Source organism: Saimiri boliviensis, chromosome 4, assembly GCF_048565385.1.
Source record: "Saimiri boliviensis isolate mSaiBol1 chromosome 4, mSaiBol1.pri, whole genome shotgun sequence".
Classification (NCBI taxonomy): Eukaryota; Metazoa; Chordata; class Mammalia; order Primates; family Cebidae; genus Saimiri; species Saimiri boliviensis.
This window is the reverse complement of record NC_133452.1, coordinates 151549108-151576778: the sequence shown is the minus strand read 5'-3', so window position 1 is coordinate 151576778 and position 27671 is coordinate 151549108. Positions and strand designations below refer to the sequence as shown.

General features: G+C 46.2%; 1 protein-coding gene across 4 annotated transcripts in view; it reads right to left on the bottom strand.

Moving 5' to 3' along the window:
* Nucleotides 1–2304: 2304 nt before the first annotated feature.
* GFOD1 (Gfo/Idh/MocA-like oxidoreductase domain containing 1) overlaps nt 2305–27671 on the bottom strand; it is a 129122-nt gene continuing 103755 nt past the window's right edge. For all 4 annotated transcript variants that reach the window (XM_074398455.1, XM_003927337.3, XM_074398453.1 and 1 more), the window contains exon 2: nt 2305–9732. In XM_074398455.1, coding sequence (XP_074254556.1) covers nt 8813–9676 — 864 coding nt within the window. In that variant the 5' untranslated portion in view covers nt 9677–9732 and the 3' untranslated portion in view covers nt 2305–8812. The remainder of the gene's footprint in view (nt 9733–27671) is intronic.

The window sequence follows — 27671 nt, the reverse complement described above, 5'->3', positions numbered from 1 at the left end:
ACTCTGTGAAGTGATGTGTCTTCTTCATCTCTATCATCTAGACTTCTTGGACAACATTCCCAGCATGGGCCATTGCTACTGCCGAATGCATAAGGGTGGGGGTCCAAGCTATGGGCTATCTAGGCAGAGGGATCTTTTCTACTTAAGCAAAAGTTAGGTGAATAAGGTCAATATCATGGAAGCTTGTGACTCAGAGGGAGGTGAAGTTATTTCTGTTTTCATTTCTATACATACAGAGTTCTGCATGTATTGTGTATCTGTAATTCATTTTTACAGTAATTGTAGCTGTCATTTCATTTTTTAGATCGAGTCACCCAGGCTTGTCACAACAGGTGCTAAAAATGCACAGGATGAAGCAGGAAGTGAAACCGGAAAATGGTTCTGTGCATCTGGTGGGTGGGGTATGTAGACAGACATCAGAGGACACCCGGGGTTCTCTTCATTTCACCAGTAGAGAACAACCGAAATGACTTACTATGCAATTGTATCTGTTCCTTTTAAGCAACAGTTCAGAGACTATGAAAGCAGCCCTGATCATATCCTATGGTTTACTAGGAGGCACATAATCCTAGGTTCAGAAAGCAAGAAGTGGGACTAAATGGAGAGAAACCAGCATCACAAAGAGAATCCCAAACCCATGAAGGAAGAACTAGCTCCTAGATTAAAAATTTATATAACTGCTTGAGTTGTCATTGAGGGTTGGTTCTCAGGTCACTTTGCTGGAAGAAACTTAGGGGAATGGATCCCATTGTGATGATACTCGCCATTTGGGTGGATAGTGCTTTTGGTTTTGACAAAGCACTCTCCTTTCTGGCCTTATTTAGAATTGTTCTTAGATTTACTGCAGAATCATATGATATGAGAATGTCATATACTCAAGATAATAATCTATGTGGATACGGGGGTTGCTATAATTTCATCATAATAGATGGACTGAATTCTGGATGTATTCAGTCCATCTATTATGAAGGACCTGCTCATGAAGGAATGAATGAGATTTCAGATTTTGTAGTATTAATTCTTTAGTGAAGGGGAAAGCATAGAGAAAAAGGAACATTCATGAGCATTCTCTAAGACTCAGCAAAGGATAGAAAGACCAGCCCCTCCACAAAACAGTGTATGTCATGACAATTTGAAATTAGGCTGAGCTCAGTCTAAAATGGTTGACCTTAAACATGGCTAAGAAAGAAGTAGCAAAGATGCTCTTTTTTTCTTTTTTGAGACAGAGTCTTGCTCTGTCACCAGGCTGGAGTGCAGTGGTGCAATCTCAGCTCACTGCAACCTCCATCTCCTGGGTTCAAGCAATTCTTCCACTTCAGACTCCCAAGTAGCTGGGACCACAGGCGTGTGCCACCACGCCCGGCTAATTTTTTTGTATTTTTGGTAGAGACGGGGTTTCACCGTGTTGGCCAGGATGGTCTCGATCTCCTGACCTCGTGATCCGCTCACCTCGGCCTCCCAGAGTGCTGGGATCACAGGCGGGAGCCCCCGCGCCCGGCTGCAAAGATGCTCTTTTAAATGGTCAGTGTTGGACGCAGTGGCTCATGCCTGTGATCCCAGCACTTTGGGAGACTGAGGCAGGCAGATCGCTTGAGTCCAGGAGTTTGAGACCAACCTGGGCAACATGATGAAACCCCATCTCTAAAAAATACAGAAAAAAAAAAAAAATTAGTGGGCGTAGTGGCCTGTGCCCTGTAGTTCCAGCAACCCAAGAGCCTGAAGTGGTAGGATTGCTTGAGCCACAGGAGGTAGAGGGTTCAGTGAGCTGTGATCGTGCCATCGCACTCCAGGCTGAGTGACAGGGTAAGAACCTGTCTCAAAAAAAGGTCTTTCAGTGCTTGGTGTGAAGTATTAGGTTGTATTAGGTTACAGTGTTAAAATTCTAGAGAATTCTAAAATTTGCTCCCCCAATCTAAGAGCTATGTTCTCAACTTCTTGTTGTCTACACTAGCTTTGGTTGTCCACACTAGCTTTGGACACACATATACATACCAAAAGGCCATAGGTAGGTTACTTCCCTTTCATTTCCACATTTCCGAAATGAGGGTTTGAACCAGATGGCTTTGAAGTGCCTTCAGTTCTCAAATGCGTTGGTTTTCAATCAAAATTGTAGGTTCATTGATTTCCATTGTTCAGCTCACGGACGCTGACTCATGAATGGCCTCCCCCAGCATACACACAAACACAACAGACACACATACCCCTCTACCTTGTAGGCACCCACTCATGCTTCAGACCCCACAAACCGATCAGGCACCTAAATTGAGAGCAGGGTATAAAAAAACAGGCAAAGAGCTGAAACTGTATTTTCTTTTAAATCTTTATTTATCCTTTTCATTCCTTTATCCCACCAATGCAAATTGCGGAGAACAGCTGGAAGCCACGTCGGAGCGGCACAGGCCAGCTGGCTGAGTGATGCTGACCGCTGGCCCTAAGCATCGAGCATCACAGAGGTCACAATGGGAATCCGCTCCGGAGCTCGGAGTGGCAGACACGGAGCCGCTAGAGGCCCAAGGGGAGGGCCACCTCCCAGCTCCCACAGGAGTTTGGCCTTAAAAACACTAAGGACAGTTGCATTCATTGTCCTTTTTTTTCTTTTTTTTCCTTTAATAATAAAAAAGAAAACCAAAACCTCCTATAATTTATAAGCTATGTTTGACTATCTACATTATATAGAAAATATAGACTCTGTTTACTTTATAACACACATCTTTTTCCCTTGATAAATAACTCTTTAAAATATCTAGTATACATGCCTTGACTTCTTATATATAAGTTTGGTTTTACACATATACATACATATATACTCATGTTTGTAAAACAATATATATATACTCGACAGTGACAGCCAAACAAATGCCATTTTAGTTAAAAAAACACAACAACAACAATAAAAAACAGATGAAGTACTGTAAAAGCACCAGGCAGCAGACAGAAAGCCATAATTGCTAGAAACTTCTCCCTCCCCTGGGCAAGGCACAGGGCAGAATACTAAACACGTCCAGGTGCCTGAAAGAGAAGAAAGGCGGCAAAGGAACAGGTCAGGTCACAAGCTTTTGTTCTGTATCTTAACCTGGGATTAGACTAAGAATCACAAATAAGTCATAGTGTTTCTAAGGAAAAACCAAGGGGTTCATTCACCAGCTTAGCCCTTGTGGTGGCTGCAGGGGACAGCAGAGACCTGGGAGGGGAAGGAGAGAGAGACAGTGACCTTGTGACAACTCCATGACTGTTTTGTAGCCCCTGACTCCATCTGCCCAGGCAAGCTTTTGATTGCCACACTGAGCATCAAGCCACTGCATAAAGCATATTCCTTTCATTACTCTATTCACTGTTGGTGTAAACAGGAGGATTCAGTAGTGCAACACTTTAGGAGGCTGAATGAGAGCCACATGTTTTGGTGGCCCGTCAAGGGCTCCAGCAAATGGGGACTGTGACATGGGGGAGAAGAAGGCCAGAGGGTCATTGCCTTTCCCTCCTGAGACAGTGCCCAGACTCCAATGGGAACACCGAGTCCGTCTCCTTTTAAAGAAGCACAGGAGCTCTTGACGCCTCTTATGAGAAGTCCCAGAAGCCCCAGTCAGTCTGGGTAGGTGTCTCCTGGAGCTCAAAGCACAGTCCAGCTGCTGGCTCCTGTGCCTGGTGGGGAGAAGGCAGAGGGGCGGGCATGCCTGCCACTGGGAAAGACTCTGAAATAATGCAGCAGTTGCACACCACTTTTCTTAGATGGCCCTCCTCTCTGATCGTTGATTTTTAAACAAGCTCCCTAATGTCATGGCCTCTGTCCTATAAACTCCAAGGCTCTGATGGCCAAAGAAAGCAGGCGGTGGTGGAGCAGTAGGCGTGCTCAGGCTAGATTTGTTTTAATGTCTAGGAGTTGGGTGAGGATATGGGTGGAGGGGGATCCAAGCAGAGCAAGTCTCAGGAAATCCCAGAGGTGAAGATCTGAATGCACATCCTCCATTCTTGCCAAATAAAATACAAGTTAGAGATCATTGTTCACATTACAGTCACAATGAGAAATTTTAAACAGCTCATTTTCTGAGTACATTCAAGACATGATTGAGTTTATTTTTAAAAATGAATTTCCCTGCAACAGCTTAGGGAATCCATTCCAATGCAGGTTTCAGTTCTAATTCCAACTTCTTCACCCACTAGCCATAGGACCTCAGACAAGTCACTTTACCTCTCTGAGCCTCCTTTCCCCAGAGCTCTGGAGGTGCTGTGTGAGGCAGTATGGGACTTAAGAGGCGGGAAACCTGACTTCTTGTGCTGGCTCTACCGCTAAAGATGGGGGTGGCCTTGACCATCACTCTCCGTTATATAAAACAAAGGGACGGCACATATTGGACTGTGAAGCCCCTTCAGATGCAACTGAATTTCCTTTTTGCCCAGAAAATCATTAACAAAGCTGATTCTGCCCCAAGTACCCACGAGAATGCAAGAGATCAGATCAGAAACCCAACTTATGACCACTAAATTCAACAGCTGTGGCTCTGAGACAAGATGAAGAGAGTAAGAGTGTAAAGGCGCAGTACACAGCTAAAATTTGAGTCACAAACAAACGAACTTTAAAGCCCCACTCCCCGAGAAAGGACATTTTCCTATGTTACATTCAGACCCCCAAGAAAAAATTCCAAGGCCATCTATAATAGTCAGCCAACAAGATTTTGAAAATACCCAGGCCTGAGGCTTGCTGCATCACCTACGATCAAAATCAACTGAGGAAGTCAATTTTAAAAGAGGCTGAGTGATATTTCCATTTGGGGAGGGGAAGAAACACTGGCTACTTCCCTGCGCAGCTCTATCAGCTCCTGGCAGAACTTCAGATGTTACATGCTGCTGGACAGAAGAGTGCTGACCGCAGGCTGGGTGAAGCTGGAGGCCAGGCCATGCCTGTCACTGTCCTTCCTGGGAGTGACAGCAGACCCCTGGAGAAGTTGATAAGGAGCGCTTTCCTGCCTGGTGGGAACAGGAGGTGCCCACATCTCTTCTTGGGAGGCAGTGCAGTCTGCAGAAGATTTTGGATTTGAATGACCCCATTTCCACCTAACAGTTGTGTGACTTTGGACAAGTTCCTCTTCCTCTTCCTGCCTCCATTTTCCCATGTGTATAAAAGAAATAGCAATACCGAACGCTATAGGACTGTCTTCATGTATTGCATGAGATAACATACTGAAAATACTCTGCACACAGTGGACAAGTCCTGGAATTGGCCAGTCTTGGAGTTGGCCAAGACTACCCAAGAGTCCAGATATACCTGGCACAGTGGTATTTGCTGCCATGTAGGCTAAGGTGGGCCTGGGGTGCCCTACAGTACAATTCTCTGTTGAGGGGAGAAGTCCTGGAGGATCTGACGGTGATTACAGATTCTAAACTTTTGAATAGGTCCAGGGCACTCCCAAACATTTTTAGATAGCAGGTAAGAACCCTGACCCACACCGTCTCTCAGGACTTGGAATCTAGGGACACCCACACATGGATGGGAACAAAATAGGCAAGCGGGAACTAAATGGGAAGACTCTTAAAGTACTGCCTCCTTACATCAAAGCCCTTGAAACACATTCAACAAAGCAGAAAGGAGCTGAAATATTGCTGGGTGTTAGTTCTAGGTCAAAGTCAGTTAAAGGTACCAAAACCCCTAAGGGTATGATTAAGGGTGCTGGGCTGAAACAAAGTCCTTCTGCAGAATGCTCTCGAAGACCAGAGGTTTCAGCTTCATCCTGCCACCCCAAATTAAGTCTTTGCATGTGATGGGATAAGGGCAAATGGAGCACTAAAGAAGTATCTCAGCCGGGCGCAGTGGCTCATGCCTGTAATCCCAGCACTTTGGGAGGCTGAGGTGGGCAGATCACCTGAGGTCGGGAGTTTGAGACCAGCCTGACCATGATGGAGAAACCCCGTCTCTACTAAAAGTACAAAATTAGCCAGTGTGGTGGCACATGCCTGTAATCCCAGCTACTCGGGAGGCTGAGGCAGGAGAATCACTTAAATCTGGGAGGCAGAGATTGTAGTGAGCCGAGATCGTGCCATTGTACTCTAGCCTAGGCAACAAGAGCAAAACTCTGTCTCAAAAAAAAAAAAAAAAAAAAAAAAAAAAAAAGAAGTATCTCAAACCCATTTGCTATAATATTGTTATATTTAAAGAAAATGAACTATCTAGCTCGTTTCTTTCTCTCGTTCCTTCATCTACCTACTACATGCACTTCAGTGGATAAAATTTGAGTACACTTATTAAAATATTTTTTCATGCTTCTTTTAAAGAATATATGTTCTTTCTATATACCCAGCCTCAAATGATAATTTTTGTTTTAGATACTAAATATTTATTACAGAGCTTAGAGGCCTTTTTGGGGACCTCTCCTCCAAACCCCAAATATTGGGAAAAGATTTCCCAAGTATTAAGATTTAGTACAGAAACATACAATTGAAACTCCAGAAATATCCCTATTTAGGTTATGAATGACTTAGAAAAACAAAACCCATTGAGTCATTTCATTTGCTTTCCCTTCATCCCTTATCAAAGCCCTTTAGGGTAGCTAGAAAAAAAATTAATAATTCAAATGTTTCCACAAAAACTACTTTCCCAGAGAGCAATTTAGAAGAACGGAACCCAAACAGTCCATGACATGGCCCTCTGTTCAAACTATTATGGGGAGACTTCCATTCCAGTAAATCTCCAGTTTGGAACTGGTAGCCGCAAGAGCAGGAATGCTGACCGTAAAGTCTGTCAGGGACCAAATGAACATCCACAAGGCATGGATTTTCAGCTGACCGACCTTGCAGTGCTGCAGCAAAGCCCCATGAAGCAGGGTGATTCTTTCCAGAAAGGCAATACATCTCTTTACTAGAAAATGCCCAACATTCCCCTGGTGTTTGGACACACCACACTTGCATCTATGAGTAGCCTGGGCTTCAAAGTATATTGACCCTATGGAGGACAATGAAGGATGCAACTGATTGTGCTGTTCATTCTCAGCTTTTGCCTACTAAGGCTGGCAGTGGACTCCAGGCTTCTTAGATTCCCTTCTAGTTCTAATGCCAGCTATCTGAAAAGAACTCTAAACCTCAGCTGCATGTAAAGACACTGTTGGACTTCAGTGAGCCTGTGAACGAAAGCTACATAGACTTATGAGGAATGGCCTCCACGTTCACCCTTGACAAATGTCTTTTGTGGGGTGAAGGATTAAGCAAAGATAACAAAGGATAATTCCCTGTTCTCTGAATGTGCTTGACTTGATCTTTCTTTCAAGACCAGATCTGAATTTTTAAGAATGATTTCAGTGAAATTTGATGGTAGCAAGCATTCACAAATCTCTCTCTCTCTCTCTCTCTCTCTCTGTGTGTGTGTGTGTGTATGTGTGTGTGTGTGTGTGTGTCTGTGTGTGTGTTCCCTTTTGGCACTGCCTGCTCCCAGCCTGCAGTCAGCAACTCTAACAAAAACTCTGTAAGCAGAGTGTGCAAAGACAAGAGAGACAGGAGATCAATTAGAAGAACATGTTTTTTCCAACATTAGCCTTCTCAATGCTAAGTATGGCCCCTTAGAAACACTAAAAATAATGCTCCTTGTCCTTTTGTTTAGTTTAGTTTAGTACCTACCCCTAAATTCTCTGGTGTCAGAATCCTGAAAGCAAATGCTGGAGCTAAGAAAAATACTTTTTTTTTTTTTTTTTTTTTTTTAAAGAAAGGATTCTGATTGGAACTGAAGTCTTCCTTTAAAATCCACAAAGCTGGATGAATTTCCTAAAAGCTCTTGCCAGCTTGGTAGGAGAGATGGGTGATCGAGCCCCAAACACCTCCCTGGCTAGTCTCACTTTGCCTTGTCAGGGAATTCACACTGCAACACTGAGGCACACAGCTGTCCCCAGTCTTTGGGGGCAGCGTATGAGCTTATGGTCAAACCCATACTTGTGCTGGCTTCTTGGCACTGCCTGGAGAGCCATGTGGCAGGGCTACCTTAACACCTCAGTAACCCCTGTGACACTCAATTTCACCTTTACTGGAAATAAAGTTATAAGGTGACTCTGCAGTTTTTAAATTGTTGACAAGTTCAAAGAAGCAATTTTATTCTCTGCTCCCTCTGTTTCGGTGCAATCTGAGCTCTTTCCTTGTGGCTTCCGGGAGTCCTGCTTTCTGCTTGCTATTTCTGACCTCTCTCCACCAGGTGAAGGGCAATGAACCAAGTGCGAAGACACACCCTCAGTGCTTCCTATGAGGAAGCCCAATCAATCAAAAGCTGGCCACTTGGCTACTAAGTACTTTTGCCTTCGGATACCTTACATCTGACAAATAGCAGCTTCCTGGAATCTGAACTTTCCCAACAGCCCATCCCACCCCCCAACCCCAGCCTAACAGGCTTCTGCAGACTGTGAAAATGAGCCTTCTCCTGCCAGCGGTGGGTGTCCCGGGCACTGAGTTTGCATCTGATACTGGTGCCTTGACCTTGAGGACCACTTGGCTTGCAAGACGCCAAGGTGTGTGAGGGGTGGATGAGGTAGGGAGGGAAGCAACCCCTCCTTGCTTGTCACAGTAAAGCGCAGCAGAGGCAGCTAAACCAAACCACTCTGGTGCAAATACCCAGCAGGGGTCATCCCGGGAATGGCAGGCCCTCCTGAATGCTTCTAGGCTATAGACTCAGCCCACCAACAGTCTGGTTTGGGGCCCCGGGACTGGAGTTTACCTTCCCAGATGCCACTTATTCACACTGTCCCTCCACCTCCCCGATCCCCACATTGCCCATGGCCACTGTCTCCTTTCCCTCTCTGTGGACATCCCCTGCAGAAGGCTCAATTCCCGAGGTCCCCAGTCTGTGCTAACAGTAAAGGGACATCCTGCTGCGGCGCATGGCCTCGCTGATCAGGTAGGCAGGGCTCAGCTCCGGCTCCTCGGTCATGATGGCAATGTTCTGCCACTCGCCCGTCTGGCTGGACCTCTTGATGGTGTCCACCACGCACAAGGCATACAGGCAGTCGTCGAAGGTGGCGGCCATGGTGAGGGGCCGCCCGTCCCACGTGCGCCTGTCGTCCTGGTCCTGGAAGGCCTGGCGCACCGCCTGCATCATCTTGATGGTGCCGCGCAGGTAGGGCGAGGGGATGTCGCTAAAGGCCTTCTCGGGCAGCAGGGAGTTGCTCACCGGCGTGGCATCCTGCACCAGCAGCTCCTGCTCTGGGGCGCTGTTGCGCTGCCCATACAGGTCGGTGCCCACGGCCAGCAGGCGCCCGGCGGAGCCCACCACAGTGACGTCCTGCTTGAACTCGCCGGGCACGTTGAAGTTGAGGGTGACCGTGCAGCACACCCCGCCCTCCAGCACCATCTGGAAGGTGCAGAAGTCGTCGCTGGTGATCTGGCGGATGCCCTTGATGTGGTCCGTCTGCTTCACGAAGGTCTTGAGCAGCCCGTGGACCTTGACGGCCTTCTGGCCCGTGAGGAAGGTGAGCAGGTCGATGATGTAGGTGCCCACGGAGTGCAGGCCGCCGCCACCCATCAGGTCGTCGCAGCTCCAGTTGTACTTCTTGCCCAGCAGGCTGCCGCCGTGCACCTGCACCTCGCACACCAGCGGCTCGCCCACGTAGCCCTCCTCGATCAGCTGCTTCATGCGCACGAAGGCCGGCAGGAAGCGCAGCACGTTGCCCATGATGCTCATGAGCTTGGGGTAGTAGTGGGCGGCGGAGGTCATGCGGAAGGCGTCCAGCGGCGTGGCCGTGCGGTCGCAGATGACATTCTTGCCGATGCCTGCGGGGGTGGAGGAAGACAGCGGTCAGCGGGGCGGGACCATGCCCGAGCGCGCATCCCTGGGTCAGGTCTTAAAATATTTCACATTAATAGAAAAAGAAGACCAGGAGTGGTGGTTCATGTCTGTTGTCCCAGCACTTTGGGAGGCCGAGGCCGGAGGAGGGCTTGAGCCCAGGAGTTGGAGGCCAGCTTGGATAACATGGTGAGATCCCATCTCTACAAAAATAATAATAATTATTATAATAATTGGCCGGGTGTGGTGGGCACGCCTGTGGTCCCAGCTTCTCAGGAGGCTGAGGTGAAGGAATCACTTGAGCCGGGGAGGTTGAAGCGGCAGTGAGCTGTGTTTCGGCCACTGCACTCCAGCCTGGGTAACAGCAAGATTCTGTCTCAAAAATAAAGAAAAGAAAAAGAAGATATTCTATGTATTTCAATATTACTTTAAATATTTATGTTGCATTAGTTAATTTGTTTTTTTGTTTGTTTGTTTTTGAGGCAGAATCTCACTGTTGCCCAGGCTGTATTGCAGTGGTGCGATCACAGCTCACTGCAGCCTCAAACCTCTGGGCTCAAGCAATCCTCCTGCCTCAGCCTCCTGAGTAGCTAAGACTGTAGGTGCCACCACACCCAGCTAATTATTTTTTTCTTTTTTCTTTTCTTTTTTTTTTTTTTTTTTTTTGAGACAGAGTCTTGCCCTGTTGCTCAGGCTGGAGTGCTATGGCATGATCTCAGCTCATTGCAACCTCCGCCTCCTGGGTTCAAACAATTCTCTGGCCTCAGCCTCCCAAGTAGCTGAGAATACAGGTGCCTACCACCACACCCAGCTAATTTTTGTAGTTTGTTTCACCATGTTGGTCAGGCTGGTCTCAAACTCTTGACCTTGTGATTTACCTGCCTTGGCCTCCCAAAGTGCTGGCATTACAGGCATGAGCCACCATGCCTGGCCATTTTTTTTTTTTAAAGAGAAGGGGTCTCTTAAATTTTTTTTTTAAGAAACAGGGTTCTCCTTATATTGCTCAGGCTGGTCTTGAATTCCTGGTCTTAAGTGACCCCCTACCCGCTAAGTCCCAAAGTGCTAGGATTACAGGTGTTCTGGTCTCAGAAACCATGAATTACTTACTTTCAATGTTAAACGTCTGGTATTGATTTAAACAATAAGGTTTATTTTAAGATATTTAAGTAACCTACATTTTAGAAATGTTTGGCAATGTTTGCTAAGGCAGTATAAAATGTTTCATTTTATGTTTTATTTATACAAATCTATAACATTTTAGACAGAAATAGATTTTGCTTTTATATTATTTAAATACAAAAGATAGTAGCATTAAATTATTCAATATTTTTATATATAAAATATATTCCATTACAATTATCTTACACAATGGTTTGTTATATTTCATATTTAAAATATCATTTTTAGTAAAAATATATTATTATTTAAAATGACATAGTGAAAGGAGAAGAGTATTTCTATTTGGACAGAATCAGAATACATAAGCTTAAATCCTAGCCAAGGTGAGTCTGATTAAGTGTGAAGAATTTCTTAATGATACCCTTTGGAGGTCTAAGCTTTTAGCTAACGTCTGATCCCCTCCACCCTCCACAATTCCCCAAGATTGTATTTTGAGCATTATCATGCTTGTTTATTTTGCATTCTGGATTAGGGCTGGCAGTGGCCACAGAAGTGTTTGTTTCAAGTTGTTCTTTTCCCATAAAGAGCGGATATTGCCTAAATCTGAGGGGTTGGCAGTGCCTGTTTCCTCCCCGACCCCCATCTGCTTCAGGGTGGAGTGTGTTGCTTTTGGCCAGTGGAGGTCAGGCCAGATAAGAATTAGTCTTACGTGATGACTGTAATGTGTGTATAAATTACAGGAAGACCAAAATGCCTCTCAGAGCCCTTTTAGGAGACTAAGTAGTTCTGGGTCTGGAGAAAACAAAGGATCAAAGCAAAGGAGAGTGCCAGGGAACGAGAAAGGGATTTATTCCATGGAAGCCAAGAGCCAGGGAAGAAGAAAAACAACTCAGCTGGACCTGGAGAAACAGCCAACTGCAGGGCAAAAAAAAAACAAAAACAAAAAAAACTACAAAAAACATATACACAGATTTGTTAGCAAGTCAGCTAAAACAGACGCTAGGCAAAAGACTTGGGAGCTACTGAGTGAAAGCACCCGTGCTGGGGCAGGTCTCTGTGGTCGAGGCATGCTCACCCACAGACCCTCTGGGCACTCCAGCCACAGATGTAGGAGAGACCCCAAGGGAAATGGGGTAATGAGACACACCCCACCCTATCCCACTTGTCCTGACTATGGGCACTCAATTGACAAAATCCACGAACCCTTACAACATGCTGAGCTAAGATGAGATTTTGTAAAAATCAAGCAATTGCAGATGTCTGTCCAGGGCCACAGCCTGGCACATGGCTTTCTCATTCTCCCATTGGAAGAGCTAGCCAAATCCAAACTGGTCAGTGCAGATTGGAGAAAAGAAATATAAAAGATGGCTGTCAGTTTCCACGTGCACATCTAGTTCCGGCCCTGAGCAAAAAGCCTACAGAATAATGATCATACCTCCTTGCCTTTTCTTCTGTGTTGGCAGAGCTGGGCCGGTCCCCCTCATGGCCATGAAATAGCAGTGAAAAGCTCATTTAATGCTTCGCAACTAGGTGAGGACTGACGCTCTGGCCGAGAGATGAGATGACATTGGTTTGTATCACCGAAAGGGCCACACACCTGTGTAACATTATGTTCTGACAATATGATCTTATAGGCATAAGGCTCGTGTAACACTGGCTCATGCTACCAGGAACAGATTTATATGTAAATGGAGTGATAGGTCACTGCAGGGACAGGTGACAAATCTGCCTCACACCCGTTGGGTGAAGGCTCTGGCCTCTGCTACACCCTATCTTTAGGCCAGGCGCAGTGGCTCACGCCTGGAATCCCAGCACTTTGGGAGGCTGAGGCAGGTGGATCACGAGGTCAGGAGATCGACCTCTTTGCAGCTCCACAGATAAAAAGATTCTGATGAAAGTCCCAGAAAATGTAACATAAACATGACATGATACACAAAAATGCAACTCCATCCTGAGACTCACGTGTGGATTCCCCAGGGATCTGAGATACAGACATGTCTTTCCTTAGGCGATTTATTAGGTTGGTGCAAAGGTAATTGCGGTTTTGCCATTAAAAGTAATTATGTTGCCCTCTTTTTAATGCTAAAACCACAGTTACTTTTGCACCAACCTAATATGTATGAAACAGTTCTGCATTATACAGTAAGGACCTTGAGGATAGGGCTGGGTCTTTTAATTGCTTAAGTCTCCATTAATACCCACAGCACCTTGTGGTACATCCAATGTGCAGTAGGAACACAGCAAGCCCTGTTGCCTGGCCCCACCACTTCGCCCACAGTCTCTTGCAACATTCACGCTTTACAGATGGGTCTCAGTAACATCTTAATACACAGTATCTTCAAAACAAGACTTCTAGGAATTTATCATAAAGTAATAATCCAAAATGCAAGTGTGGCTTCTTGCCCAAAGATAGTTCTGACTGCATTATTTATCAAAGCAAAAAACTGGGAACAGAGGCTAGATGCAGTGGCTCACACCCATAATCTCAGAGTTTTGGGAAGATCACTTGAGGACAGGAGTTTGAGACAAGTCTGAGCAACATAGCAAGATCCCACATCCCACTTCTTAAAAAAAAAAAAAAAAAGAGCCAGGCTTGGTGATGCATGCCTGTAGTTCCAGCTTCTTGGGAGGCTGAGGTAGTGAATCCCTTAAGCCCAGGAATTTAAGGCTACAGTGAACTATGATTGTGCCACTGCACTCCAGCCTAGGTGACAGTAAGACCCTGTCACAAAACAAAAAACAAAACAACGGGGAACAATGCGAATGCTCAACAGAAAAAGGGGTAAGTCAGCAGTCATATAGCCATATAATAGAATATTGTGTAGCCATAGAAAATGATGCTTATGAAGACCTTTCAATGGCAAGTAAGATGATTATGATGTAATGTTAAATGAAAAGGGCTCCATTCATAGATATATATGATCTCAATCCTCTTTAAAATGACAAAAGAAAGAGAAAATCCCTAGGAGGTTAACTCTGATGAGTAGCATTGGTTGGATTGGTTGGATTATGGTTGGCTTTATTTTCTTCACTGCATTTTTCCATATTTTCTCAATTTGTAATTTTATGGTCAGAAAAAAATTCTAATTAAAAAAATCCACAAAGAGACAGGAAGACCTTTGAAGGACAGCACTCACAATGATGGGAAAAGGGCCCTCCAAAGTCTAGGCGACCTGGCAGGTCCAAGTTCCCATGGAGCCACCCCAGTTCCTGAGCCCTGGACAGCTGGTAGAAGGCTCTGCTGACCCTGAATCTTGAACGCTTCAGAGGCCTGGGCTCTGTTGCCAGATCTTCTTGCTCCAGTCACTCAAGACCGCTTTATGATTCTTAGTGAAAGCTGTGGACACTCTCTCTCCAAAACGTGCAACTCAGACATGCACAAAACCCTGCCCCAACCTGAAGCCCATGCATGGATCCCCTCTGGTTCTGAGACCCAGGCAGCATCATACATTGCACAATAACTTCTTGAAGACTTTGGGACCTATTGTTAAAAGTAAGATAATGCTTCCAGTTCTAAAAGGAACCCAAAATGTAGAGCCAGCAGACCCTGCACAAACTGCTGAGCTGTTTTCTCTGTATTCTGTACAGTCTTCCCTTACCCGACCTCTCTCAAGGGGCTTCTGCAAAGCCCACTCTGGGACTTCCAAGATCCTCAGATTCTTTTCCTAGCTTTTCCCCACACCAATCTGCCCTATCAAAAGGTTTTTGCTAATGAAGCACAATTTTTTTTTTTTTTTTGAGATGGAGTTTTGCTCTTGTTACCCAGGCTAGAGTGCAACAGCACCATCTCGGCTCACCGCAACCTCCATCTCCTGGGTTCAGGCAATTCTCCTGCCTCAGCCTCCTGAGTAGCTGGGATTACAGGCACGTGCCACCATGCCCAGCTATTTTTGTATTTTTAGTAGAGACGGGGCTTCACCATGTTGACCAGGATGGTCTTGATCTCTTGACCTCGTGATCCACCCGCCTCGGCCTCCCAAAGTGCTGGGATTACAGGCGTGAGCCACCGCGCCCGGCCATGAAGCACAATTCTAAGTATAGACTTCTAGTCACAATCCTGGGTGTGTCAGATGCCACTCACTGTATGCTGGGATTTCTCCTGAAGGAAGCATACAGACACTACTTCTGCAAACGGCCTGTCAGTCTGGGCTTTGGGCTCGGCTCTCCGGCAAATACCACAGGTCTTTCTTTGATGTCCTCATCACAATCATCTGTCTTAGCATAGTGCCTTTCTTTCCACCCCAGAGAAAGCACCAAAATGGCTCTTAAGAGAAAAGTACTCTCTCTCTGTTTAATGTAGGAAACAAGTAGAGGCCATCCTGCACTCTTCCCTAAGGACGTGGCTATGCCATTTCTTTGACATGAGGGTAAGTCGATTCTACCAGGGAGACAGAAAATGAGGGGTTCAGGCAGAAGCAGAGGCCCCCCCTTTTTTTTATAAGCCCTTTACCAGCCATGGCTAATTTTCTAATGTGGAAACCTACAAAGGCTTTCCCCTCTTGCCACGAGAAAAGAATACCGCCCTAGCTCACTCTGCACAGCCTGAGGAGGCAGTCTGCTCTTTCTTGCTCCTGGACAATTTCCCTGAAAGGATGAGGGAGCCACTTGTCCCATGCTTCATCCACACGCCCCCAGGAACACCAAGACAATACACGTTCTTTAGGTCTCAGGTTTACATACACTTGTGGCAAAATGTGGTGCCCTCTTTCTAAGGCAAAAGATCAAAAACTTTGGGACTTCAAATAATTTTAGAGGAAAAAGTCATGCCGCAGAGAATTAGGCAAAGGGACTTGGAACATATGGACTCGATTTCACTCCAGATTAACAGGCAGTGAAAAGTGGAAAATAGGAAAACAAGAAGTGCCTGAGAAAGTATGTTTTGTGTTTTGCCAGGCCCCAAACATTTCCTGAGTGGTGGGAGAGGTTTGGCAAAGTCCTTTGGTGCTCACAACTACGGTTGAGGAACGGAAGGGGTTTTCTGCACATACGCAGGTAAGATGAATGAGGGTTACCCAGCTGCATTCACCCAGGACTGTGAGCCATCATGCCATGGCTTCTTGCTCAGCTCACCCCACCGAGGGTCCTGTCCCTGCATCCGGAAATGGCTGTCTTGGAGGGTTGCCACATTTGTCAATATGACGGAGTGTGCCTATGGGTGAGTGGCAGAGGCACACGGGGTATCTGGCCTGTGTCTTCTGGGGAGGCCTTCATAAGTCACTCCACAAAGACCAGGCTCTCCTTTGTGTGAGGACAGAGAGCTAAAGCTGGGTCTTTTGGGGGGCTTTGGGGCTAAGACCAACTACGTTTTTTTAAGACAAGATCCTCTCAGCAGCAAATAAAGCAAAGCTATCTGTCCTTAAAATGGTGGAGTTGATACTTCCCACCTATGTCACTGTGCCGCAGTTAAGAACACAATGAAATCTGTGGGAAGCTTCTGGAGGGTGAAAGTGCTACAAGCAAGGCAGTGTGCCTGCTCTTCATCAGAAGCTTTTAGGTTAAATAATTTCAGAAGGAGCTTTACTGTCCTCCTGAGATCCCTCTTGGAGGAATAGAAAATCGGCTTCCTTCGAAGCTTGCTGAGTGTGTCCTCTGTAACTGAGCCAATATATTCATGGCCCTTCTGAGAAATCTGTGCTACAGGGAAGAGTTTCTAGCCCAGAGACCCTAAAGCCCTTCAGGCAGCTGCTCCCCTTATATCCTCCAAGCTCAGGGTCTCCAAGCTGTGGCTGAGTCTCTGCTCCTGTCTCAGGACAGACCAGAGCTTTGGTGGGGCTGACACTTGAACCACATGGTGCGCCTGGGAGCCTGGCCCAGGGGCTTCACATTCACACTTCAAGGGAAAGATGGAGCTCTGCTGTCCCGCAGAGCAGGTAACCTTTGCTGCCTTTCACCCGGGGACCAGGGCTGTTCCCTAACATAATAAGCCTGGAACCTCAAGCAATCTCCCCACAAGCACATTTCCAATTACACACTCCCTGATCTAATCATGGTGGAAATCTCTGAGGCAATGCTGCTTTCCCACCAGCTCCTCCCTGTCATTCCACTTGTGTTGACAGCCCCTTATCTTCTTGAAGCCAAAATGGATGCTAGTTCCGCAGGCTGGCTTGCAGCTGTCCCAGCAGATTGGCAGAGCCCCCGAAAGAAGTCCCATCAGATACAGCTTCCTATTTTTTCCTCGAATTTGCAGAAGGTAGAGATGGCTTGCTTTGCATTTCAAGTAAGAAACTCATTATTTTCATTTATACTCTGTTCCTTCAACATTTCTGTGCTAGGCACTGGGTCCAAAAATGAGTGAGAAAGATAAAGGAGAGCTCACAGTCTAGTAGAGGAGACCAATCAGGAAAGGCGTGATTATGGGATGCAGATCTCAGAAAGCGTCAATGAAAGCATGAAGGAAGGGCTGCCCAGCTGATTTGGGCATGCAAGAAAGTTTTGCTGGAGAGGGAACATTTGAGCTGGGCTCTGAAGCATGCCTAGGAGCTTGCCTATTCACGATTCAAAAGTTTGGGTATGGTATAAAAAATGGTCTAAAATAAGATTAATGGTGTTTAATGTGGAATCTGGGAAACTGCTAATACTAGACGGTTTACAAAAACTGTGTGTATATCCTGATGTGCAGTTTTCTGAGAGAGGTTCACTAGAATCTTAAAATAATCTGTGATTCAAGAAAGATTAAGCAGAATTGGAGTTTAAAGAAGAAGAATGAAGGTAAGTCAAAGACAAATCTCTGGTTTCAACAGAACTAAGCATATGAACAGACAGGGCTATTTAGAATCACTCCATCCCTGCACCCTGAGACATGAGACGTTCAGTCGCTTTCACTTTCTCACTCACTCACTGCAACACCATTGAGCCCAGCTCCTTTTCCTCTTTTATTTCTGCGAATCTCCTTCCTGCTCTCCCAACACACACACACACACACACACACACACACACACACACGCACACACACACACACACACGCACACAGGTTTGTTTTTTGTTTTGCTTTTTTGAGCTTAGAAACTGCAAGAGAAGTAGAGGCTGACTTGTCTAAATCCCACTTTTCCCTCTGGCCCGTATATATTAAGAGATGCCAGGCCAGGCATGTTGTCTCATGCCTGTAATCCCAGCACTTTGGGAGGCCAAGTCGGGCGGATCATGAGGTCAGGAGATGGAGACCATCCTGGCCAATGTGGTGAAACCTCGTCTCTCCTAAAAATACAAACATCGGCTGGGTGTGGTGGCACGTGCCGGTAGTTGGGAGGGTGAGGCAGGAGAATCGCTTGAACGGGGGAGGTGGAGGTTGCAGTGAGCCGAGATAGTGCCACTGCACTTCAGCCTGGCAACAGAGCAAGACTCCGTCTCAAAAAAAAAAAAAAAAAAAAAAAAAAAAGAGAGAGAGGCCCTTTGGAGAGACTAAATCCCTAATGTTCAATCCCCATGACAGTTCTTAACATAAATACAACCTCCCAACTCAAAAGACTAGTCTGATCTGCTCATAATACAAATGCCACAATCTCAAATAGCAACAACTGTCATTTATTGAATAATTACCTTGTGCCAGAGGAGGCTGAGTGTTTTGCATGCATTTTCACGTTTTAGTCTACACAACCCCATGAGGCAGGTATTTGTCCTGTTCCCATCTTACAGACGTAGAAACTGAGCCTCTGAGGGTCAAGCAACTTGCCTCTGATTCCATGACTCAATAGCAGTGGAGTCAAATCTGGAATTTGAACCCAGCTTGTCTAGCTACAAAGCCAGTCTAGTCTTTTTAAAAATAGGTTTTTTTGTTTGTTTGAGACAGAGTCTCACTCTTTCGCCCAGGCTGGAGTACAGTAGCACAATCTTGGCTCACTGCAACCTCTGCCTTTCAGGTTTAAGCCATTCTCCTGCCTCAGCCTCCCAAGTAGCTGGGATTACAGGCATGTGCCACTGTCTCTGGCTAATTTTTAGTAGAGACAGGGTTTCACCATGTTGGCCAGGCTGGTCTTGAACTCATGACTTCAAGTGATCTGCCTGTCTCAGCCTCCCAAAGTGCTGGTATTACAGGCGTGAGCCATCACACCTGGCCAAAAATAAGTTTTTTAAATTGATACATAATAATTATACATATTTCTGGTATATATAGTGATATTTCAATACATATAATGTATAGTGATCAGATCAAGGTAATTAGCATGTTAATCATCTCAAATCTTTATGATTTCTTTGCATTGGGAACATTCAGTATCCTCCTTATAGCTATTTGAAAATATACAATAAATTGTTGCTAATTACAGTCACCCTACAGTGCTATAGAATGCTAGGATTTATTCCTCCCATCAAACTGTACTTTGGGTCTGATCTTAACTTTTGCACTCTTATTGCCTTCTGACCACCCTTGTCTTAAGGCTGGCTAGGTTGTTCTTTGCACCCATGTCCCCCAGAGATACATGTTCCCATTCTTGCTGACTACATGTGGCTGTGCACGTACGTGCAATATCTGCAGCACACAGCACAAAAGGAGGGCTCTGAAACAATCGTGCAACTGACTGCAGTGAGCTTCAGAAACCAGGGTGGTGGGGGCGGGGGGCCCCATGTTCAGTGGGGTGACATCTGAAGTCCCAGGGCAATTTGATTAAGTTTCCATCCTAATTTCAAACTTGAAATGGAAATGGGTCAGAGTGACCCATATTTAGCTCCTATGTCAAAGCCTCTGGGGCTATCAGTGGGCTCTGAAAGAGGGTCATAACCAATGAAAGGAAGCCAGGACGGCTGATGGTGATGGGGCTTGGTGTTGAACTGAATTAATAGTTAAGTGCTTTCTGCATTCAACCCACCCGTAAGGCCAAGCCCCTACTCCACCAAACCCTTTGTGAACCTTCCCCCATGACGCAAGCCTGTTGCCTGGGCCCTCTGATTGCCCAGGAACCCCCATCAACATGGGGATTTTTGTGAGTGCTTCCTGTGCACTTGGGTCACCTAATGATGGAAACTGTCATATGTGAAATGGGCATCTACTCCTGAAACACTTTTCAATTTCAGTTACCTCACTGGTAAATCCCACACATCTCCATCTCTACAACTTATATTTGAGGCTACAGTTGAGAATGCAGATATGATACTGGGGAGTCACTAGCCAACTCCTTCCAGTAGGGGCATTCCCCAGGAAAGTAGAGAAAAGCTTGCTACTTCCAGCTCAAGCTAGACTGAGGGTAGAGGTCTAGAAACAACAGGTAGGTATGCAGGACCAAGAGATCTTCCAGGCTGGTGGCCATCTTCCCACATAGGGGGACCTGGGGCAGCCCTCCCCTTCCTGTTGGTGGCACAGACAGACCAGAGTGGGAGGGGGGCAGGGAGGTAGTAAGAGGGCAAGAGGGCCCATGGGAGAACAGAGGCTTGGAGTTGGATGCAGTGGTGACAGTGGTCAGGGACTTGGGGACAGAGGAAAATGGCCGGCAGTTGAGTCCTGCTATATTGGTCCAAAAGAGCCAAATGACAACCCCCGTACCTTGGGGGTCACTATTCTAGAGAGTGGCCTAGAACAGCCATTCTTGAGCCTACACCACCATTCCACGTTTGGACAAGCCAGGATTCAGAGTGTACCTGCTGGATCCAAGGGACATAGCCAGGGTCTCATAAGCCACACTGTTCCCATAGAAAGAGCTGCTTTCTGGAGTGGAAGAGGAAAAAGCAGAATGCCAAACACTGGGTCACCAGAGCCATGTAAAAGAGGCTGAAAGGCCGGGCGTGGTGGCTCACGCCTGTAATCCCAGCACTTTGGGAGGCTGAGACGGGTGGATCACGAGGTCAAGAGATCAAGACCATCCTGGTCAACATGGTGAAACCCTGTCTCTACTAAAAATACAAAAATTAGCTGGGCATGGTGGCGCACGCCTTTAGTCCCAGCTGCTCGGGAGGCTGAGGTGGGAGAATTGCTTGAACCCAGGAGATGGAGGTTGCAGTGAGCCAAGATCGCACCATCGCACTCCAGCCTGGGTAACAAGAGTGAAACTCCGTCTCAAAAAAAAAAAAAAAAAAAAAAAAAAAAAAAGAGGCTGAGATACTTACAAGAAAACATAAATCATTGGGTTGGGTGAGACTGCTGGATTGAATTACAGTTCTATTTCCTACCCACTCACCTAACAGGATGGGGGCCTAGAATGGTGGTCAACTTGGCTCTTGAGAAATAAAGATATTTATGCTTTCTCTTCCCAGGTATGGTATGAATCCTCATCACACATCCAAAAGCCTAGGATCCTCCTGTCATCTCCCAAAGCCCCCATACAGTCCCCAACAAAACCTCAGCATATCCTTGTTGATTGCAAGTCAGTACTTTAAGAGAAACACTATCCTCACTGTGTGTACAATGGGAAAGACAAGAGACTTTAGGCAATATCTCAAAACAAATGCAGGAAATTCTCCATTCAAGGAGGGTTGTACTTTAGTGAAGGGATCACAGTGTATTTACCCAACAGATATACTTTGTTTTGTTTTTTAAAGCCAAGATATTTCGCACAGTCTGAAGTTTTGGTCTCAAAAAATGCAAAAATCCAGAAACACTGGGTTCCTTCTGCAGAGCCTCCTACATGACAACACTCAGTTGTAGCTGACTAGTGGCTTCCACAGTTAGATGGCATGTACATCTCCAGTACACCACAGTCCTCACCAGTCCCTATTGCATTGCTGTACTGTATTAGTTTTTTATTGCTGTTGTAACAAACCAGCACAAACTGAGCAGATTAAAACAATACCCATTTACTATTTTTCAGTTCTCTAGATGAGAAGTCCAGGTGGGCTTAGCGGGGTCCCTGACTAGGGTTTCACAAAATCATTCTGGGGAAGAATATGCTTTCAAGCTCATTCAGGCTGTTGGCTGAACTTGGTTCCTTGTGGCTGTAGGACTGAGGTCCCCATCTCCTTGCTGGCTGTCAGCTTCTACAGAAGCCCACTTTCCTGCCATGTGCCCTGCCATCTTCAAGCCACCAATAGTATGCGGAAGTTGGATCCTTCTCATACTTGTAAGCTCTTGGACTTCTTCTTTTGCCACCAGCGGGAGAGAACTTGACACCTTTCAAGAGCCCTATGATTAGATTAGGATCTCATCTAATCTCCTTTTTGCCATAGAACTAATCACAGAAGTAACACCAAGTGGCAAAAGTCCTCTTAGAATTCTACCTCCCACAGTCCCCCCAGCCCCATCCACTCATGGTGTTACCTGCCTGCAAGCTCTAGAGACCCCCGCAGAGATAGAGTCTCAAGTATCCTCAGATATACGTCTACATTCCTTCCAAATCTCTCCTTGTTTCTGTGTTCCTTCAGTAGTTTTTACTCCATCAAAAAGAAAGGCTCAGTGAGGTACCCTAGGGGTTTTAATATCTATTTTCAGTCTCCTTGCTATAAATGAGACTTTGTCCCCCAGCTCTGGCTCCCTGTAGGCAGTAGGAACAGGAACAGATGCAGGGCAGGGCCAGAGCCTCAGTCTTGGGGCAGAAAAGAGCACAAGGAAGAGAACAGGAGCTGACATTTGATGCATCCGCTTGGCATCGGGGGCTTCCCTCTGGCTCACTTAAGCACCACTCTGACACCATCACTCACATTTGTAGAAAATGGGGAACTAAGGCTTAGAGATTTTGATTGCCCAAGATCAGAGATATATACAGATCCAGGGTGCAAATTCAGTTCTGTGGTTCCAAAGCCCTGGGTTTTCCATTTTTCACATAGGGAATTGTTATGAGTGGAATGGGGGATAAGATGAAATGACCGAGCATCAGAACTACCAGGTGGGTGAATAAAGGAAGCACCATCCCTCAGGCCCTGCCCCCCAGCAAGGCCCCAGCATTGTATTGAGAAGATCTGGGACAGCAGTGAAAGGAGGACAGAGTCTAGAGCCTGAAGAGGAAAGAACTGGACAGCAAAAAGGGCTAGAGGCTTGGCATGGGAGAACACAGTGGTTCTTCTCTTTGAAGGCAAAGGGATGGGTGCTCCATATCCATGGCAGTGAACCAGTCAGGACAACTGAAAGATTATTATCAAGAAAGAGAGAGGCTGGGGAAACCAGCCACTGTAGTGCTGAAGTTCCTATAGGATTCCCACAGCTGAATAAAGGAAGCCCTCCCAGGGCTCCCGCCTTCTGCAAGTGGGCACCTCTCATCTCAGCCGAAGGAACCAGGCAGTGATGGGCATGCCACATACTACACTTCTAAGAACCAAGGTGCCAGCAGAAACGCTACTGAGGGACCACACTAACTCCACCTCCTGCAGCCTAGGAAAGCATGTCCTAGGCTGGAGGGATACAACCACTTAGAGTGGCCAAAGCCTGCCCGAGAAAGGAAAGCAGCTCAATGCTCCATGCCTCCTCCCCAAGAAACGAGATCCTCCTGCTTCAGGCAGAAGCAGAGGGAAACAATCAGCCTATGAGAACCCCAACTGCTGCTGATGTGGCCTAACAGAGGCAATAAACCCCTCCAGCAGCCAGGAGGCAAACCAGCTCCAAGGCTCTACCCACAGCAGGTGGTGAACGTGATTAACAAGCTACTTCCCAGAGCACTTTCACCTGCACCAGATCCACACTGTAGACATAGTTTGTGCCGAGGCCCAGGGAGTGGTGGGAAGATGGTAATATTAGAAACTGACAAGTAACTTACAGTGCAATAATGGAGTGTTTGTGTGTGTTTGGGGGAGAAAGGGTAGTAGAGATGTGTGATTTTGGGGATCTGCCCAGTTCCTGAATCTCCTTGCTGTGATTGGGAAATTCCCCACCAGAGAGACTTGGTGGGAGGTACAGCTTCCCCCTGTAGAAGCCACACCAGCGGTTTGCCTTCCCAGCAGCCTTTGCAGCAAAGTCATGGGCACCCACCAGGGTTTGGCCAAGCAGGGACAGCACCTGGGCCTGGTACATGAGAATGGAGGAAGGCACCACAGCCCTAGAAACAAGATGCTGGCAGTGGGGTAGCAGCATCTAGTTTCTAGGGCTGTGGTGCCCATGATGCAATGATGGTTTCTAACACCCAGTGCCAGCACCTTTGCAAGCAACCGAGTCTGTCTATGCCAGATGGGTTCTCTGGTGTGATCTGGCTGTCGTTCTGTTGTTCCAGCTGCCAAGACTTTCTTTGTTCCTTGTGTTTTCCAAGCTGACTTCCACAGCCTCTCATACATTTCTGTGAAAAACTAAGGTCCTTTCAAATAATTCCCTTCTGCTAAAATCAACCAGGTAGTTTCAGTTGTTGGCAATTTAAATGCCTCTTGAGTACAGCAGGTTTCCAAGCTTTCCGGACCCCTTTCTGAAAAGATGGATTTGAACATGGAGGAAGCACTGACTGCCTGTTAATAAAGCAGCCCAAGATCTAGTGTAATTTGCCAGACAGAGAAGCGGAATGAGGATCAAGGGATGTGGATTGAAATTCTCACTCTGGCATTTGCAATCCATGTGACCCAAAGAAGCTTAGTTCACTTACCTATAAAATTGGAATAATAACATATACTTCAAAAGGCTGCTTTGAGGATGAAAGGACAGATAGGAACTGTCCTGACCCATGACGAGTGCTCATAAATGTCTGCTTAAGTCAATAACAGACCCAAATAAAAACTATACAGGTCAGCTCTTAGAGCTGCAAGAATTCAAAACAAGTTGGTGGCAGGGAGGTAAGGGTGTGGCAGCACAGGGGGTGGGAAAGACACAGACTCGAAAGCTATGTGGGTTCTAGGTCTGGCTTTGCCCCTCATTCCATGTGCAAAAACCATCTGTGAAGCAGAGCTGATATCTGGTCCTGCCAGCTCTGTTAAGACTGCTGACAGTATGAAATGAGTAGTGTATGGGAAAGTTTGCTGGAAGGAATAGGCCTGCTGCAAGAAGAAAGTTATTACTGAGATGCAGTGATGCAGTTACAAATAAAACCAAAGTAGTGCTCTCTTCCAGAGATCCCTGGGCAGATGCTGTCATGAATGAAAACAAAATGCAAAACTGCAGCTTCCAGATCTGCCCACGTGAATATCATGATGGGGTGCTGGTGGGAGCACCTTAGCAAATGTCAAGTTCATTTTATGTCCCCCCCCACCCCACATGGCAGAGACTTGTCTTGGTATTGCTGGCTGACTGGGGTGGCCACAGGGAGTCAAGGCTGGACAAATGGAGGGCAGAGGTTGCCTGAGCACTTAGCTGCACACACTAACTGCTCCGAGGAAATAAGGAAGGCTTAGCTAGCTATGGAAGGCTGCAGATTTAAAAACTCCTCTTTCCAAATTACAAAGCCTCACTCTTGGTTGCAAGCTGATAGTTTGATAGGTCTGTGCTACCATCCTCAGTAGGCTAAAGATGGATCGCTGGGAAATTTGTCTTATCAACAGAGCTCAGAAACCTCAGAAATGGGCAAGGCAAGACACAGTGGTGGGGAGCATAAGGGAATGTTTACAAAGCATCTGACCCCAGAGAGCCAAGGTTTCCTCCTGCAGCCCAGAAGACAGCAGATTTCTTCCATCCTACATCCTCTTCTCTCCAAGGGACAGTGCTTAATGTTTCACCTAGGGACCCGATGACAACCGCTGAGCTGAATGAGATGGGGGTTTCAGCAAGTCCAGCCATCCAAGGCTGAAAGGATGAAACACTGCTCGCTCCTGGGGGTGGAGAGCAGTCCTGCGGCCCCAGGTGCCAGCTGGGCTGAGTCCTAGAGCTTTGTTTTCTTTTGCAACAATATGCAAAAGTAATGCAGACTGTTTTTGAAGACAGAAACCTAGTTGGCAAGAACTCCTAAAAAACTGGGCGCACCTGGATCTGTGTTGGCCCCAGCAACACTCATTCAAAATCTGAAAAGCTGGAAACCCACAGCCTGCTTGGTGATGTCAGGTGGCAGCAGCCCCATTTTACAGACAAGGATATGGGGTAGGAGTTAAGTTTTTATACTTTCTCTTCCACATAATACTATGAGGCCCTAGAATAGGCCAGGATACAGGCAATAAGGGCTCCATCCCCTGGGAAAAGTGTCCCAGCAGAGCTGAAAGGGGTCCCTTGCATATCCCGGGGATGCTTCCATATGGAAAGAACTCACTGATTCCCAGGAAAGGGTTTTTCATGGATGCAGTGCTGGAACAAGTCTGGCCTGGGGCTCCTGGACAATCAGCCACTCATCATACTTGTACAGGACTTGGGTGGAGCACATGGGAAGATGTCTAGATGTCTCAGACACAGCGATGCCCTAAAGGTGCGCCAGATGCAGAGAACAAAGACAGAGGCCCAGGTGTGGCTTGCTGTGTGCTCCAGTGGGAAGCAGCGTCGACAGGTGGTTTATCCCCTCCCCTCCTCCTCCCTCTCAGACCTCAAGCACCCTCCTCTCACAAACACCACCTCCTGAGACAGGTCACCATGCTCAATCACCCTGAAGTCTAAAAGTGACCCCTGGAGTAAGAGAAATTAAAAAAAAAAAACAACTCACACTTACTGATCAAAGCAGTTACTACTGCCAAGTACCTGCGAATCACTTTGCAGGAAATCATCTCACTGAATCCTCCCAAAACCTGAAGAGGTTATTGTCATTCCCATTTCACATAGGAAGCCAAACCCTCAAGAGTCAACGGCCAAGTTCACACCCTAGTAAGTGGTTGAGCCAGATCCAAATCCATATAATCTGGCTCTGTGTATCTGGGCTCATCTTGATTACAATAAATTACAATCTTAAATGCAATCTGGCAGCCAGTCAAATATAATGGCAAAGAAATCAAGTTGTGATAAGGTTTGGCTCTGTCCCCACCCAAATCTCATCTTGAACTGTAGTTCCCATAATTCCCATGCATCATGGGAGGGACCCAGTGGGAGGTAATTGAATCATAGTGAATACAACTCATGAGATCTAATGGTTTTATAAAGGGGAGTTTTCCTGCACACACTCTCTTGCCTGCCACCATGTAAGATGTGACTTTGCTTCTCCTTCACCTTCCACCATGACTGTGAGGCCTCCCCAGCCATGTGGAACTGTGAGTCAATAAACCTCTTTCCTTTATACATTACCCAGTCTTGGGTATGTCTTTATTAGCAGTGTGAGAACAGACTAATACAAGTTGGAATTGTGGATTTTCATGTAACCACTCAACCCACAGACTTTTAAAAAAATTTTAAGTTCTGGGGTACATGCAGGATGTGCAGGTTTGTTACATAGGTAAAGGTGTGCCACAGTGGTTTGCTGCACCTAGCAACCCATCACCTAGGTATTAGCTATTTTTCCTAATGCTCTCCTTCCCCCTACCCTACTCCCTAACAGGGCCCGGTGTGTGATGTTCCCCTTCCTGTGTCCATGTGTTCTCATTGTTCAACTCCCACTTATAAGTGAGAACATGTGGTGTTTGGTTTTCTGTTCCTGCATTAGTTTGCTGAGGTTAATGGCTTCCCATTCCATCCATGTCCCTCCATAGGACATAATCTCATTGCTTTTTATGGCTGCATATACTCCATGGAGTATATGTACCACGTTTTCTTCATCTAGTTTATCATTGATGGGCATTTGGGTTGATTCCATGTCTTTGCTATTGTGAATAGTGCTGCAATGAACATATATGTGCATGTATCTTTGTAATAGAATAATTTATATTCCTTTGTAGTCCCACAAACATTTATTAAGAGCCTACTGGAGAAGAGATGGGGGGGTCATTCAGGTTGGCACAAGATCTTGAATTTTCTATGACAGTTTCTGTGCTTTAGAACCATGGTTCTCAACCTTAGGCAACCAGGGGTCCCATGGTGAACTCAAGGTAATTGCAGTGTATTTTAAAATTTAGAGGTAAACATTGTGTTACTTGACATCTATTGGATACTGGATACTGTAGGAACTGCTCACTGGAGAAAGTTCACAGTTTGAAC